General features: G+C 43.7%; 1 protein-coding gene across 2 annotated transcripts; it reads left to right on the top strand.

Annotated features, from left to right (window-relative positions):
* Window positions 1-14752, top strand: LOC119853503 (glutathione S-transferase A4-like). 2 transcript variants are annotated; one of them, XM_038396631.2, is made up of 7 exons: window positions 1-270; window positions 7956-8062; window positions 8275-8326; window positions 9519-9651; window positions 10640-10775; window positions 13988-14119; window positions 14512-14752. In XM_038396631.2, exons 2-7 carry the CDS (start codon window positions 7976-7978, stop codon window positions 14635-14637), a joined length of 666 nt encoding a protein of 221 aa, XP_038252559.1. In that variant the 5' UTR covers window positions 1-270; window positions 7956-7975; the 3' UTR covers window positions 14638-14752. The 2 variants fall into 2 exon arrangements, with proteins under 2 accessions (XP_038252559.1, XP_038252561.1); XM_038396633.2 differs by lacking the exon at window positions 7956-8062.
* The last annotated feature ends 1915 nt before the right edge of the window (window positions 14753-16667 follow it).

Below are 16667 nucleotides of genomic sequence, written 5' to 3'. Positions count from 1 at the left end.
TGAACAGCATAGAGAAAGATATTTTTCTCTTTCACTCATAGTCATTTTATAACAGTAGTAGGTACAGCCACATTTTAAAATGGCAGTGTAACTTTTATTTTTGTCGGGGGGTCTCTTAAGGAAGTGGGGAGCTTGTCTTTCCTATGAGGTATGTGTGTGACTCCCCATGGAGGAGGAGTTTGGAGCAGCTCCATACTCTCAGAACCTGAAGACACAATTTCTGTTCTCAGTTAAGGAGGAGAAGAACTCGGCCTGGGTTCGGATGTGAAGGTGAGTACTGAGACTCACATAAAAAGAAATTTGTTTAACCTTAAACTGTTTGACCTGCTGGTTCAATGAAGCTACTTTCAACACCTTGGCATTACTGTTGTTGGTGGTAATGTAAAATCTTTACTATATTTAGCCTCCTGCATCAAAGGCAGTTCAAGTGGTGTTTGATTGCTATACAGGAGGACAAAAGAAGGGGAAAGGAACCATTTAAATAGGAAATTAATCTAGAAAGTTATTTCAGATTTGAATAAGGCATGTTGTAAAGTGAGAGCAAAAAGCCAAAGGAGAGGGGAGGAAGAAAGCAAGAGAAAGAGTAAAGTTCTGAATTGCAATGAAAGCCTGGAACTTAGAGCTGATTTCCTGTGGATCTGATCATGAAACCTGGCTGATACAGCATGGCGTGCTCTGCTCTGAACTACCGTGGCTGATCAAAGAATAGTGAAAACCAGTCTCCCTCCTGAGTGGTGGATGAAAGTAAAAACTTCTGCTGCTTTATATTGAATACAGGCAATGTTGCTTTTGAAAGACTTAACTTTGTTCCCTGATTCTTGTATAGTGAAGTGGCTGCTCCAGAAAATCCAGTGAGGACGCAGCTCTAGAGCTCATGATAGAAAACAGACTGCTTGAGGGAAAATGTGGAGATTAGACAAAAGCATTTAAAACATTTTCTATCATTTTGTACATAGCCACGTGTAACCCACACAACTCCTGGCTGTGGTGTTCTGACACATGCACCATTTTCATCTTGACTGACAATAAAACACAAATGCAACTTTCAACCCAAAATGTGTACTGTACATTTTGCTTTCTGTATCACTAGTTTAAATGCAGTTGATTAAAGTTGATGGAGTTATTCTGGATCTACAAAGGTGTAACGGAGAGAAGAATTTGGATGTCTGGGTTTGATTTTACTCTGGTCACATTCAGTGCCATAGTGTTTGTTATTAGTTGGCCATGTTAAATAATACTTAAAGCTTTTCAGTCCATTTGTTCTGTTTACGTGTACAATGCACAATCTTTGTGAGGATTGCACTTCACATAATTGCTGTAGATTACAACAGGAGATCTGAATAGAAAAGTTTTTATTCCATAATTTTGGTTTAAAAGCACTTATGAGATCTTTAGCTGTCATAGTTAATGGAAGAGCTTTAGTTACTATAAGTTTCTGCACATTGTGTGTTGTTGCAATGTGTGTTGACATAACATAAAGGGTAAAAAGTATTCATTAAGTGTGATAACATATCAGGGAGTATTGGGTGTTGCAAGCTGTACAGACAGCAAACACTGACAGCATGCACTAAACATTATTTACATGCAAATAACTACAAATTTGTAGGTTTCAGAGTAGCAGCCATGTTAGTCTGTATTTTTTGAAGAAACAGATTGACAGAGCCAGAAGATTACCCAGAAGTCACCTACTACAGGACAGGCCCAACAAAGAAAATAACAGAACGCCACTAGCCATCACCTTCAGCCCCCAACTAAAACCTCTCCAATGCATCATCAAGTATCTACAACCTATCCTGAAGGACGACCCATCACTCTCACAGATCTTGGGAGACAGGCCAGTCCTTGCTTACAGACAGCCCCCCAATCTGAAGCAAATACTCACCAGCAACCACATACCACACAACAGAACCACTAACCCAGGAACCTATCCTTGCAACAAAGCCCGTTGCCAACTCTGTCCACATATCTATTCAGGGGATACCATCATAGGGCCTAATCACATCAGCCACACTATCAGAGGCTTGTTCACCTGCGCATCTACCAGTGTGATATATGCCATCATGTGCCAGCAATGCCCCTCTGCCATGTACATTGGCCAAACTGGACAGTCTCTACGTAAAAGGATGAATGGACACAAATCAGACGTCAAGAATTATAACATTCAAAAACCAGTTGGAGAACACTTCAATCTCTCTGGTCACTCGATCACAGACCTAAGAGTGGCTATCCTTCAACAAAAAAGCTTCAAAAACAGACTCCAACGAGAGACTGCTGAATTGGAATTAATTTGCAAACTGGATACAATTAACTTAGGCTTGAATAGAGACTGGGAATGGATGAGTCATTACACAAAGTAAAACTATTTCCCCATGGTATTTCTCCCTCCCACCCCACCCCCCACTGTTCCTCTGATATTCTTGTTAACTGCTGGAATTAGCCTACCTTGCTTGTCACCATGAAAGGTTTTCCTCCTTTCCCCCCCCTGCTGCTGGTGATGGCTTATCTTAAGTGATCACTCTCCTTACAGTGTGTATGATAAACCCATTGTTTCATGTTCTCTGTGTGTGTATATAAATCTCTCCTCTGTTTTTTCCACCAAATGCATCCGATGAAGTGAGCTGTAGCTCACGAAAGCTTATGCTCTAATAAATTTGTTAGTCTCTAAGGTGCCACAAGTACTCCTTTTCTTTTTACAAATTTGTACAATGTCTTTCTTCTGGATAAAATGCCATGAACTGCCACAATTAGTTATTTGCTTTAATAAAGAGAAAGTGATTATTTCTGCGTTATGTTTACTGTGAATATAGTCTTAGTACCAAGACAGAAAGCTTAAACGATTTGATTCTTAGAACTGTTTTAGGGTGATTGTCAATTTGAATGATTTCTAAGTCAAGTTTTGATCAAGCACCCTTTAAATAGTATGTACATCCTCAGGGAGGAAAAATATATGAGTCTTTTTGTTTCCCTGCTGGTGTTTTTGAGGGTCTATCCTACAGGAGTGAGTGGATGGACCTGAGAGGAACACCATCAAACATGCTCAGGCCCCCACTTTCTCCATCCCTGTTGTGTCCTAGAGTGCCTTATGCTTTTCAGAGCAGAGGTTTCCAAACAGGAACCCATCAGAAAGCCAACCAGGCTTGGAGGAACCATTCCAGAAGGTGTAAACATTGAGAATTCTTCAGTCAACCTAGTTACCACCTCTTGAGGTGGACAGATAAATTGCAGCAATGGTCACTTTAGTAAGAGTATGTCTACACTACAAAATTAGGTCGAATTTATAGAAGTCGATTTTTTAGGAAGCGATTTTATACAGTCGATTGTGTGTGTCCTCACTAAGCGCATTAAGTCGGCAGAGTGCCTCCACAGTACCGAGGCTAGCGTCGACTTTCAGAGCATTGCACTGTGGGTAGCTATCCCACAGTTCCCGCAGTCTCCGCCACCCATTGGAATTCTGGGTTGAGCTTCCAATGCCTGATGGGGCAAAAACATTGTTGCAGGTGGTTTTGGGTACATGTCATCAGTTGCCCCTCCCTCCGTGAGAGCAATGGCAGACAATCATTTTGCGCCTTTTTTCCGCACAGACGCCATACCATGGCAAGCGTGCAGCCCGCTTAGCTCAGCCACCGTTGTTGTGTCCTGGGTGCTGCTGGCAGCAGACGGTGCAGTAGGGCTGCAAACCATCATCATCGAAAGACCTCTTCTGCTGCCACTCTGCTCTCCTTCTCTGGCAGCAGACGGTGCAGTAGGGCTGCAAAACATTGTCATTGAACGACCACTTCCGCTGCCACTCTGCTCTCCTGCTGTCCTGCAGACGCCATACCACGGCAAGCATGGAGCCCGCTCAGATCACCATGGCAGTTATGAGCATTGTAAACACCTTGTGCATTATCCTACAGTATATGCAGCACCAGAACCTGCAAAAGCAGGCGAGGAGGCGACAGCAGTGTGGTGACGAGAGTGATGAGGACATGGACACAGACTTCTCTCAAAGCACGGGCCCTGACATCATGGTGGTAATGGGGCAGGTTATGCTGTTGAACGCTGATTCTGGGCACGGGAAACAAGCACAGACTGGTGGGACTGCATAGGGTTGCAGATCTAGGATGGTTCCCAGTGACTGCAAAACTTTCACATGCGTAAGGGTACTTTCATGGAACTTTGTGATTTACTTTCTCCTGCCCTGAAGCGCAAGAATACCAAAATAAGAGCAGCCCTCACAGTTCACAAGCGAGGTGATAGCCCTCTGGAAGCTTGCAACGCCAGACAGCTGCTACCGGTCAGTCGGGAATCAATTTGGAGTGGGCAAATCTACTGTGGGGGCTACTGTGATCCAAGTAGCCAACACAATCACTGAGCTGCTGCTATCAAAGGTAGTGACTCTGGGAAATGTGCAGGTCATAGTGGATGGCTTTGCTGCAATGGGATTCCCTAACTGTGGTGGGGCCATAGACGGAACGCATATCCCTATCTTGGGACCGGACCACCAGGGCAGCCAGTAAATAAACTGAAAGGGGTACTTTTCAATGGTGCTACAAGCACTGGTGGATCACAAGGGACGTTTCCCCAACATCAGCGTGGGATGGCCGGGAAAGGTTCATGACGCGCGCATCTTCAGGAACTCTGGTCTGTTTAAACGGCTGCAGGAAGGGATTTACTTCCCCGACCAGAAAATAACTGTTGGGGATGTGGAAATGCCTATAGTTATCCTTGGGGACCCAGCCTACCCCTTAATGCCCTGGCTCGTGAAGCTGTACACAGGCACCCTGGACAGTAGTAAGGAGCTGTTCAAATATAGGCTGAGCAAGTGCAGAATGGTGGTAGAGAGTGCATTTTGACATTTAAAGGGTGCTGGCGCAGTTTGCTGACTCGCTCAGACCTCAGCGAAACCAATATTCCCATTGTTATTGCTGCTTGCAGTATGCTCCACAATATCTGTGAGAGTAAAGGGGAGACGTTTATGGTGGGGTGGGAGGTTGAGGCAAATCGCCTGGCCACTAAAAAAGAAAAGGAGTACTTGTGGCACCTTAAAGACTAACAAATTTATTTGAGCATAAGCTTTCGTGAGCTACAGCTCACTTCATCGGATGCATAACGCGCAGCCAGACACCAGGGCAGTTAGAAGAGCACAGCAGGGCATACTGCGCATCAGAGAAGCTTTGAAAACCAGTTTCATGGCTGACCAGGCTACAGTGTGACAGTTCTGTTTGTTTCTCCTTGATGAAAACCTGTCCCCTTGGTTCACTCTACTTCCCTCTAAGCCAACGACCTTCCCCTCCCTCCTTCGATCACCGCTTGCAGAGGCAATAAAGTCATTGTTATTTCAAATTCATGCATTCTTCATTAATTCATCACACAAATTGGGGGGATAACTGCCAGTGTAGCCCTGGAGGGATAGGGGAGGAGGGAAGGACAAGGCCACACTGCACTTCAAAACGTATTGAATGCCAGCCTTCTGTTGCTTGGGCAGTCCTCTGGGGTGGACAGGTTGGGTGCCCAGAGGCCCCCCTTACCCCTCACGTTCTTGGGCATCTGGATGAGGAGGCTTTGGAACTTGGGGAGGAGGGCGGTTGGTTACACAGGGGCTGCAGCGGCGGTCTGTGCCTTTCCTGCACCACAACCATACACCGGAGCATATCAGTTTGATCCTCCAGTAGCCTCAGCATTGCTTCTTGCCGCTCCTCTTTCTCCAGCCATCTATCCTCTCGCGCGTCCCTCCTGTCCTCACGTTCATTTTGTGCTCTCCTGGACTCTGACATTGTTTGCCTCCACACATTCTGCTGGGCTCTTTCAGTGCGGGAGGACTGTATGAGCTCAGAGAACATTTCATCGCAAGTGCGGGTTTTTTCGCCTTCTTATCCGCGCTAGCCTCTGGGACAGAGATGATAGGGGGAGCGTTGAAACATTTGCAGCTGTGGGAGGGAAAAAAGGGAGAGTAGTATTTAAAAAGATGCATTTTAGAGAACAATGGGTAGGCTCTTTCACGGTGAACCAAGCTGTTAACATTACATAGCACATGTGCTTTCTTTATAAGGTTGCATTTTGCCTCTTATATTTAGGGCCTGCCGGTTTGGTGTGAGAGATCACACATGCAGAGCCAGGCAACAAACTTCAGCTTGCAGGCAGCCATGGTAAGCCACAGTGTTTTGGCTTCTTTAACCTTCATAACATGTGGGAATGGTTTCAAACATCAGCACCCTCATTTCCCATGCCAAGCTCCCGTTGGGTTGGCCATTTAAAAGGAGGGCTGCAGTTTTTGGGTTAGCATGCAGCACAAACCCAACAAAACCCCCTCTCATACCCAATTCTCTGGGATGATCCCACCCCTCCCCCCACCACGTGGCTAACAACGGGGATGATTTCTTTTCAGCCACAGGCAAACAGCCCAGCAGGAACGGCCACTTCTGAATGTCCCCTTAATAAAATTCCCCTATTTCAATCAGGTGACCGTGAATGATATCACTCTTCTGAGGATAACATAGAGAGATAAAGAAAGGATGTTGCTTGAATGCCAGCAAACACTGGGACCATACGCTGCCATGCTTTCTTATGCAATGATTCCAGACTATGTGCTACTGGCCTGGTGTGGTAAAGTGTCCTACCATGGAAGATGCAATAAGGCTGTTCTCCCCAGAAACCTTTTGCAAAGGCTTTGGGAGTACCTCCAGGACAGCTTCATGGAGATGTCCCTGGAGGATTTCTGCTCCATCCTCAGACACGTTAACAGACTTTTCCAGTAGCTGTACTGGCTGCGAATGCATCTCTAGTCTTCAGGGCAAATTAATCATTAAACATGCTTGCTTTTAAAGCATGTATTATATTTACAAAGGTACGCTCACCAGAGGTGCCTTCTCCGCCTTCAAGATCCGGGAGCCCGGGTTGGGAAGGTACTGTCTTCAGGGTGATAAACAGTTCCTGGCTATTGGGGAGAGCGGTTTCTCCGCTTGCCTGCTGTGTGCTATCTTCAACCTCCTACTCATCATCATCTTCCTCGTCCCCAAAATCCTCATCCCTGTTGTGTGAGACTCCCTTGCAGAAGTCCATGTACACAGGTAGGGTAGTTGTAGGGGCACCCCCTAGAACTGCATGCAGTTCATCATAGAAGAGGCATGTTTGGGGCTCTGACCCGGAGCGGCCGTTTGCCTTTCTGGTTTTCTGGTAGGCTTGCCTCAGCTCCTTAAGTTTCATGTGGCACTGCTGCGGGTCCCTATGATAGCCTATGTCCTTCATGCCCTTGGAGATTTTTTCAAATATTTTGGCATTTCATCTTTTGGAATGGAGTTCTGATAGCACGGATTCATCTCCCCATACAGCGATCAGATCCAGTACCTCCCGTTCGGTCCATGCTGGAGCTCTTTTGCGATTCTGGAACTCCATGGTCACCTGTGATGATGAACTCTGTATGGTCACCTGTGCTGATCAGCTTGCCACGCTGGCGAAACAAGAAATGAAATTCAAAAGTTTACGGGGCTTAGTTTTCCTATCTTCCTGGCCAGTGCATCCGAGTTCAGAGTGCTGTCCAGAGCGGTCACAATGGAGCACTCTGGGATAGCTCCTGGAGGCCAATACCATCGAATTGCGTCCACGCTACCCCCAAATTCGACCCGGCGATGTCGATTTTAGCGCTAATCCCCTGGTTGGGGAGGATTCCAGAAATTGATTTTAAGAGCCCTTTAAGTCGACAAAAATGGCTTCATTGTGTGGACGGGTGCAGGGTTAAATAGATCTAATGCTGCTAAATTCGACCTAAACTTGTAGTGTAAACCAGGGCTAAGTGTACACGCTACTGCAGCCTAGCTGTAGTACTGCAGCTGCAGCACTTGTAGTGCAGACCATACCCTGAGAGTAAAGTCTTCAGTGCAGCAGCAGAGGCCTGAATCCATTGTGCTGTAAACATTCCATTGTAGCAAAAACTCATTTTTGTTCAGAAACATTTTCCTTTGCTTGATATTTGTCAGGGAAGCAGAAGCAAGGAAGCATGTCTGGGAAACCCAAACTTACCTACTTCAATGGAAGAGGACGCATGGAATCAATACGGTGGCTGTTGGCAGCAGCTGGGGTGGAGGTTAGTCCATAATATATGAAGAAATCCCGTTGCTCCTGAGGGACTGAAAGGGGTGCTCTTGTTTGGACACATTCAGGATTAGCCGTGATTTATTTTGTTATGCTGGTGTATTACTCTGCCTTTTAGCTCATTGTTGCGATAGGGTTACTTCCTAAAAGAAGCTGCCTGAAATATGACAATGTAACTAATCTATTTCATCTTTCCTTTTGCAGTTTGAAGAAGAATTTTTGGAAACAAGAGAACAGTATCGAAAGTTAATAAAAGGTAAGACTGCAGACTGGGGCTTTTCTACGCCCAAAGTGGCACCAGTGTAGGTAAAATTGGGTTTTACATCAGTTTAGTTAAACCAGTGTAAACCCCTGTGTGGATACATTTAATTCCGTTTACATCATGTTTTAAATTCATAAATCACTAACCTTGACTACCCGATCCTGTCTGGTGCCAAGTAGTGCCTGCAAGGTGCTAATCATCCAAACTTCCATTGGAGCCAGTCGATGTTGAGGGAGCTCAGCGTCTCCCAGGATCATGCCCCTGATTATTTTTATTAAATCTCTATATGATGGGGGCACCCAAAGGCCCTAATTCAGGTAGGGAGCCCATTGTGCTGGGGTTGTACAAACATAAAAGAGGCCATCCCTGACTTCAGAGGCTTACAGTCTAAATACACAAACAAATGAAGAGTAGTGGATTGGAGAGACAACATACAAGCAGATGAATCTGATGAAGAATTGGCCCAGCTTTCTTAGCTATATAGAATCATATAAATGTAAGGGCTGGAAGGGACCTTAAGAGGTCATCTAGCCCAGGCTCTGGGCTGAGGCAGGGCCAAGTAAACCTAGACCATCCTTGACAGGTGCTTGTCTAACCTGTACTGTACTTAAAAACCTGGAATGACAAAGATTCCACTGCCTCCCTTGGAAGCCTATTTCAGAGCTTAAGACCTTTATTATTAGAAACTTTTTCCTAACATTTAACCTAATCTCCCTTGTGCAGATTAATTGATCACGGTCCTCTTTATAACACATGGGAAGGTTATCAGCTCCCTGCTCAGTCTTCTTTTCACAAGACTTAACATGCCAATTTATTTTTTTTAAACTTTCCTTATAGGTCAGGTTTTCTAAACCTTTGATCATTTTTTGTTCCTCTCCTCTGGACACTCTTCAATTTGTCCACATCTCTCCTAAAGTGTGGTGCACAGAACATGTACTAAAGCTCTTTTATTGAGGATTAGGGGCAGGGAGAAAGGAAGGGAGTAGGAAAAGGAAAAGGTTCATGTTCTCTGTATGTATGTGTGTATATATATATATATATATACCTTCTTACTATATGTTCCATTCTATGAATCTGATAAAGTGGGCTGTAGCCCACGAAAGCTAATGCTCAAATACATTTGTTAGTCTCTAAGGTGCCACAAATACTCCTGTTCATTATACTTCTCGTATTTTTCTTTCCAAAGATGGATCCCTGCTGTTTGACCAAGTACCATTGGTGGAAATTGATGGGATGAAGATGGTGCAGACCAGAGCCATTCTCAGCTACATAGCTGCCAAGTACAACCTCTATGGGAAGGATCTGAAAGAGAGAGCACTGTACTGTAACACCCCTTTTTGCTTAATAAACTACAATGAATATCTATAGCAGTGGTTCCCAAACTTGTTCCGCTGCTTGTTCAGGGAAAGCCCCTGCTGGGCCAGGCCGATTTGTTTACCTGCTGCGTCCGTAGGTGGCCGATCGTGGCTCCCACTGGCCGCGGTTCACTGCTCCAGGCCAATGGGAGCTGCTGGAAGCGGCGGCCAGTATGTCCCTTGACCCACGCCGCTTCCCGCAGCCCCCATTGGCCTGGAGCAGTGAACCGCGACCACTGGGAGCCGCAATCGGCCGAACCTGCGGACGCTGCAGGTAAACAAACCGGCTGGCCTGCCAGGGGCTTTCCGTCCACAAGCGGCAGAACAAGTTTGGGAACCACTGGTCTATATTATACCAGTTAATACTTATGTAATACTGTAAGTTGAGTATGAAATGGTGAGAAAAAGCTGTTATGCACTAAGGTTTTAACCATTGTTTCTGAAATGGGTCTGAACAGGATCGGGCCCTTAGTGTTGTAGTTTATTGTTTTTGTTTTGTATTGTGTTTTGCTGAGCAAATTGGGATTGCAACACCAATAGTAAAGAATTCCAAGTATTTGCAGTTTTCTTTAATACAGAGCAATCATAACTTGTTCTGTAATACAGTACTATAATGGTTTTGCTGCCATTACCTAACAACACTGGTTTTGTGGCTGAAAAGGACTTGAGCTTCCAGGGCTGTTCTACTTAGAATCTTTGATAAGCAATAGGTTTATTTTAAGAGCAAAAATAAATGAATCAGAAGAACCAGTCACCAGAAAAACTTTGCTTGCATGTCTGCATTGTCATTAAAAAGGGAGCAAGGCATGAATGCAACAGTGAAATGTTAACAGTGCTATCATATAACACAAAAGCCGATTATACAAACAGTAACGGATCATAAAAAATTGCTTTTACTAATTTGCAAGAAAAACCTGAAATAATTTGAACATGCTTTCTCCCCTCCCTCCAGCATTGACATGTATGTGGAAGGGACAGCTGATCTCATGGGAATGATCATTACCTTTGCTTTCACTCCATCTAAGGAGAGGAATCTTGCCTTAATCATCGAGAGGGCCACAACCAGATACTTCCCAGTCTATGAAAAAGTAAGTGATAGTGAGGCAACAATTTATAGTTATTTCATTACATATCATTGAATGAAGACATACAATGGAGGCACTAGAACAAATACTTGTGATTGCAATGAACAATATTCTGTTGCCAAACTGAACAAAAGGAATCAAATGATCACACCCCCTACTTTAGATAAATGTCTGAAAAAGGAGTAGACCTGTCCTTATAAGTGCTTAGTGTTCAGAATGATTTGTAGTCTCTCAGCTGCAATTAAAGTTAATGGGAATGGCACAGATAAATCCCAGTGTGTTACTTTAAAACTGCACCCCTAATCACCTATAGTAAGATACAATAGATATATATGGGAAGGGAGTTTCCTTGTATAGAAGCTTTTCCATACCCCTAATAATTTTTGTTGCCATTCTCTGTACTTTTTCTAATTCTAAGTTATCTTTTGTGAGATGGAGTGACCAGAACTACACACAATATTCAAGGTGTGGGTTTACTGCGGATTTATATAGTGGCATTATGATATTTTCTGTCTTATTATCTATCCCTTTTCTTATGGTTCCTAACATTCTGTTAGATTTTTTTGACTGCCACTACACATTGAGCAGATGTTTTCAGAGAACTGTCCACAATGACGCCAACATCTTTCTTGAGTGGTAACAGCTAATTTGGACCCCATCATTTTGCATGTATATTTGCGATTATGTTTTCAAATGTGCATTACTTTGCATTTATCAATCTTGAATTTCATCTGCCTTTTTTTTTTATCCAGTTGCCCAGTTTTGTGAGATCCCTTTGTGACGTTCTGCTGTCAGCTCGGGACTTAGCGATCTTGAGTAATTTTGTATTGTCTGCAAACTTTGCCACCTCACTGTTTACCCCTTTTTTCCAGATCTTTTATGAATATGTTTAACAGCTCAGGTCCCAGTACAGATGCTTGGGGAGCCCCATTATTTACCTCTCCCAACTGTGAAAACTGACCATTTATTCCTACTCTTTGTTGCCTATCTTTTAACCAGTTACTGATCCATGAAAAGACCTTTCCCCTTGTCCTATGATGGCTTACTTTGCTTAAGAGCCTTTGGTAAGGGACCTTGTCAAAGGTTTTCTGAAAGCCCAAATATACTATATCCACGGGATCATCCTTGTCCACATATTTGTTGACACTCTCAAAGAATTCTAATAGATTGGTGAGGTGTGATTTCCCTTTACAAAAGCCACGTTGACCCTTCCCCACCAAATCATATTAATCTGAGTCTGATTATTCGGTTCTTTACTATAGTTTCAGGCAATTTTCCTGGTGTTGAATTTAGGTTTACCAGCCAGTAATTGCCAGGATCGCCTCTGGAGCCTTTTAAAAAAATTGGCAGAAACAACCAATGCCTGCCGATAGTTGGGGGGCAGAGTGAGGGCAGCCACCTTCAGCAGTGTTACTGAGCATGCTGAGTCCCCAAGGATGTTAAATGTAATTACTTTATGGTCACTATTACTTATGGTTCAGCTATGTTCACCTCTTTAACTAGATCCTGTGTGCCACTTAGGACTATATCAGGAATTGCCTTTCCCCTGGTGGGTCGCAGGAGTAACTGCTACAAGAAGCAGTCATTAACAGAATCTAGAAATTTTTCTGCATCCCATCTTGAGGTGACATGTACCCTGTCATATGGGGGTAGTTGAAATCCCCCCTTATTGTTGAGGGGTTTTTTTTGTAGACTCTCTAGTAGTAGTATATTTCTACTGCCATAGTCTTATTATTCAAGCATGGAATTTCTACCCATAGAGATTCTATGATACAGTGTGAGTCATTTAAGATTTTTACTATATTTTACTCTCTACTTTCTTTCACATAGGGTGCCACTCCCACACCAGCAGGACCTATTCTGTCATTCCCTGGTATTACCAAGTCCCATTGATTATCATCATTCCACAAAGTTTCTGTGATGCCTATTATATCAATATCCTCATTGAATACCAGGCACTCGAATTCACCATCTTAATATTTAGATTACAGCATTTGCACATGAGCTCTTATAAAATTTGTCAATATTTAGTTGTCTGTCTTCATGCAATGTAGTTCAATGGGACTCTTTTTCATTTGAGTGTTTCTCTTCAGTTCCTACCTGCAGTTTATCAGTTTCTGTCCTCTCCTCTTTATTAGGCTATAGAATAACTCCTTTAATAAATCCTCCCCTAAGGTACGTCTCTGCCTGAACTACGTGTTCCTCCACACCTGTTGGCTTTCCCTCAGCCCTTAGTTTAAAAGCTCCTCAATAACCTTTTTAATTTTACGTGCCAGCAATCTGTTTCCATTTTGGTTTAGATGGAGCCCATCCTTCCTATATCGGCTCCTTCTTTCCCAAAAGGTCCCCCACATTCCAATAAACCTAAGTCCCTAATCTGAACACCATTGTCTCATACATGCATTGAGACACTGCAGTTCTGCCTGTCTAACTGACCCTGTATGTAGAACTGGAGCATTTCAGATAATGCTACCATGGATGCCCTAGACTTTAATCTCTTATCTAGCAGCCTAAATTTGGCCTTTTTTCTTCCTTTCTCTATGTCACTGGTACCTACATGTACCACAACCACCATCTCCTCCCCAGCACTGCACATAAGTCTATCTAGATGTCTTGAGATGTCTGCAACCTTTGTAATTCACCATGCAGTTCTCCCAGTCATCACAAACCCAAATATCTATATTTATGATAATCAAGTCCCACATTACTATTACCTGTGTCTTCCTAATAACTGGGGTCCCCTCCCCCAGAGGGGTATCTTCATTGTGAGAGAACACCATGACATTATCTGGAAGAAAGATCCCAACTATGGGATCATTTCCGTCACTACAGCTTGATGTTCTCCTTCCCCGAGACTTTCGTCCTCCTCAAAAGCACAGAGGCTGTTGGACTAGGGGGGGACCATTCTACTGTGACCTGGAAATACTCGTCTGGGTACAAGAATTCAGACTTTTTCTATTGCAGCTATTAATCCTAGGGTTTTGTATTCAGAGAGTGGGATTTGCCAAAGCATTTGAGCGATTGAGGAGCACAGATGCCAATGAATCACGTAAGTGTTTTTGAAAATCCCACACGGATGCTTCATAGAAGATTGTTACACAGCCCATGACCTTGCTATACTTTTAAAGTATAACACTGAGCTCAGTTGCCAGTATTTATCCAGTGTATATGTCTCTTTCATACCCATAACATCTGTGTTCCCTTGTATTCTATAGGTTTTGAAACAACACGGGCAAGAGTTTCTTGTTGGCAACCGATTCAGCTGGGCAGATGTACAGCTGCTTGAAGCCATTTTAATGGTAGAGGAGAAAGAGCCCACTGTGCTTTCCAAGTTCCCTGTGTTACAGGTAATTCTGTTACTAAAGCTCAACCAGCAACTATAGAATTGTGCAGAACAAAGACTTCAAGATGCTTATTTAACAGGAGTTCCTGGGCTGATTCTGATCTCATTAAAACTGTGTAAATCAACAGTAGCTCTTTGGAGCATGAACAATAATTTTCTGTATGTTTGTATAGCACCAAGCACAATGGGGTCTTGATCTGGTTGGCCTATAAGTGCTACCATGATATAAATGTTAAGTAATAATAACAATAGAAGTCTGTGGAATTAAGGTGATTTAAGCTCTGCTACTCATGTAATGAGCTCTGTTTCTTCAAAACTAATTTGTGAAGTTTTTATTTATGAAGTAGTTGGATGTTGTTTCCTTACTCTTAAGGCTTCTGTTGTTTCTCATTTCAGGCTTTTAAAGCAAGAATAAGCAACATACCTACAATTAAGAAATTCCTACAGCCTGGAAGCCAGAGGAAGCCCCCACCTGATGACCAATATGTGGCAACAGTGATTGAAGTTTTAAAAAAAGATTAAATGCCAGGTTCCACTCAGAGAAGTCATCAAAATCTAAAAGAACAGGCCAGTTTAGATGATCAGCACTACCATAATTAAAAGCAATGACATTCCAGTGACAGAAAATAGTATCTAATTACTCTTGCGGTTTGAGTGGTTTATTTTAATGAGCGTCAAGTCCTTGATAAAATATGAAAACAAAAGATTATTTGGGATAGTGTCTGCACCTTCCTCTTCATTTGGAAGGAAGCTGTCACACTGTTGCCACTATCAGAATATAAATAATAATAATAAGAAGAAGCAGCTTATATCTAGATGCAAATAGGTGTTAAAAAACCTCAACTCTGGAGCAGAAAATAAACTCCCACTGAGTTATGACCCCTTAAAGACATTGACTTGTAACTTTCTAGTACGGTATACATGACACACACTGTTTTGAATTTATTTATAGAAGAACCTATTAAACAACCATGGGCCAGAAATATCTTTCCTTTACAGTGATTGCAGGGTACAGTCGCAGAGTATGACACCCCTGGCATTGTGTGGCACTGCAGTCACCCTGCCTCAGTTTCTTCTAATCCTCAAAGATTCTTATGGCCTTCAACATAGTTCAGTTGTTGAAGAAAGGGATTGTCTACACTTAAAATGCTACAGCAGAACAGCTGCACCATTGTAGTGTTTTGGTGTAGACACTATCTACGTCAAGAGGAGGAGTTCTGCACCCTGCAATCCACCTCCCCGAGTGACGGTAGCTAGGTCAAGGGAAGAATTCTTCCATCAGTGCTGTTTACACTGGGGGTTAAGTTGTCTTAATTGTGCTGCTCAGGGGTGTGAATTTTCACACCCATGAACAATATAGTTAAGTTAACTTAATTTTGTAGTGTAGACCAGGCCTATTCACAAAAGTACACCCCTTCTGGAGTATCAAAGTCCAAACAAACACAAAGCAGAAGTGTTCCGCCTTAGTTTTAGGCTTGGTCTCCACTAGAAAATTATGTTGCTTTAACTACTTCAGTCAGGGATATGAAAAACCAACACCCCTGAGCAGCATAGTTAAGTCAACTTAAGTCCCCATGTAACAGCGCTAGGTTAATAGAAGAAGTCTTCCACTGACCTAGCTATCGTCTCTGAGGGAAGTAGATTATCTACACTGATGGGAGAATCCCTCCCGTCAGCATAGGTGGTATCTACACTGAAGTGCTTTCCCTCTGGTCTTTCCTAGCCTGGCTCAAACTTCTTCTGTCTTGAAACAAGGTACTCACAGCCTCCCCGCCCTTCCTGGGGCTGTGCTTCAGTGCAGGCAGGCCTCTTCAGCCCACCACGGCTCTGTTTTTATCCCAGGAGATGCTTCTTCCTGCAGGGCTCTCCTGACTCCAGGTTCCCCATTTCTGAACTAACAACTAAGAGGCTGGTCTAATTTTCCAAGCAGGCCTGCTCTTAGTCACCTGGCCCTTTGTGACACAACCTCATTCATCTCCTCCCTCTGGGGAAGGGAGCTAAGTTTGGCATAAGTGCAGCTTCTGAAAGCATTGACCAGGATGTAGTGCCTTCTGGGGACACATAATCCAAGGAGGGGGGGAAGATGTTGTGGCACTGCAAAGTAGCGGCCTTCACCCAGGCCACACGGGGCCAGGGTAGCCCCAAATGCAGGCAGTGTGGGATGCTCTGATTTAGTCCATCTCCTGACACTTCTGTGGAGCCCTCAGTGGAATTAATGCTGTCCCTAACGGACAGAACCTCAGAGGGAGGGCAGCAGAGGGAGAGCTCCACCCCCGAGTGAATACTTCTACAGCAACCCTGGCACGGGTTCATCTTCTCAAGGTTTTTTTCTACACCCATGAGGACTAGAAACTTACCATTGGTTGGTTGATTCAGTTGGTTTGGTTGGAGAGGGGGTCTTGGTTTGTTTTCTGTTTTCTTGGATTTTGTAAATGAAAGCTGAGACTCTCACATACTCACCTGACTGCAGGAGCTGAGGCTTTAAGACAAACGCCAAATATCATGAGCCTCATGATAAAATCACCTGAGCTGGCAATATGGTAAGTGAGCTG

Source organism: Dermochelys coriacea, chromosome 3, assembly GCF_009764565.3.
Source record: "Dermochelys coriacea isolate rDerCor1 chromosome 3, rDerCor1.pri.v4, whole genome shotgun sequence".
NCBI classification, from domain to species: Eukaryota; Metazoa; Chordata; order Testudines; family Dermochelyidae; genus Dermochelys; species Dermochelys coriacea.
This window is presented reverse-complemented; position numbering and strand designations above follow the sequence as displayed.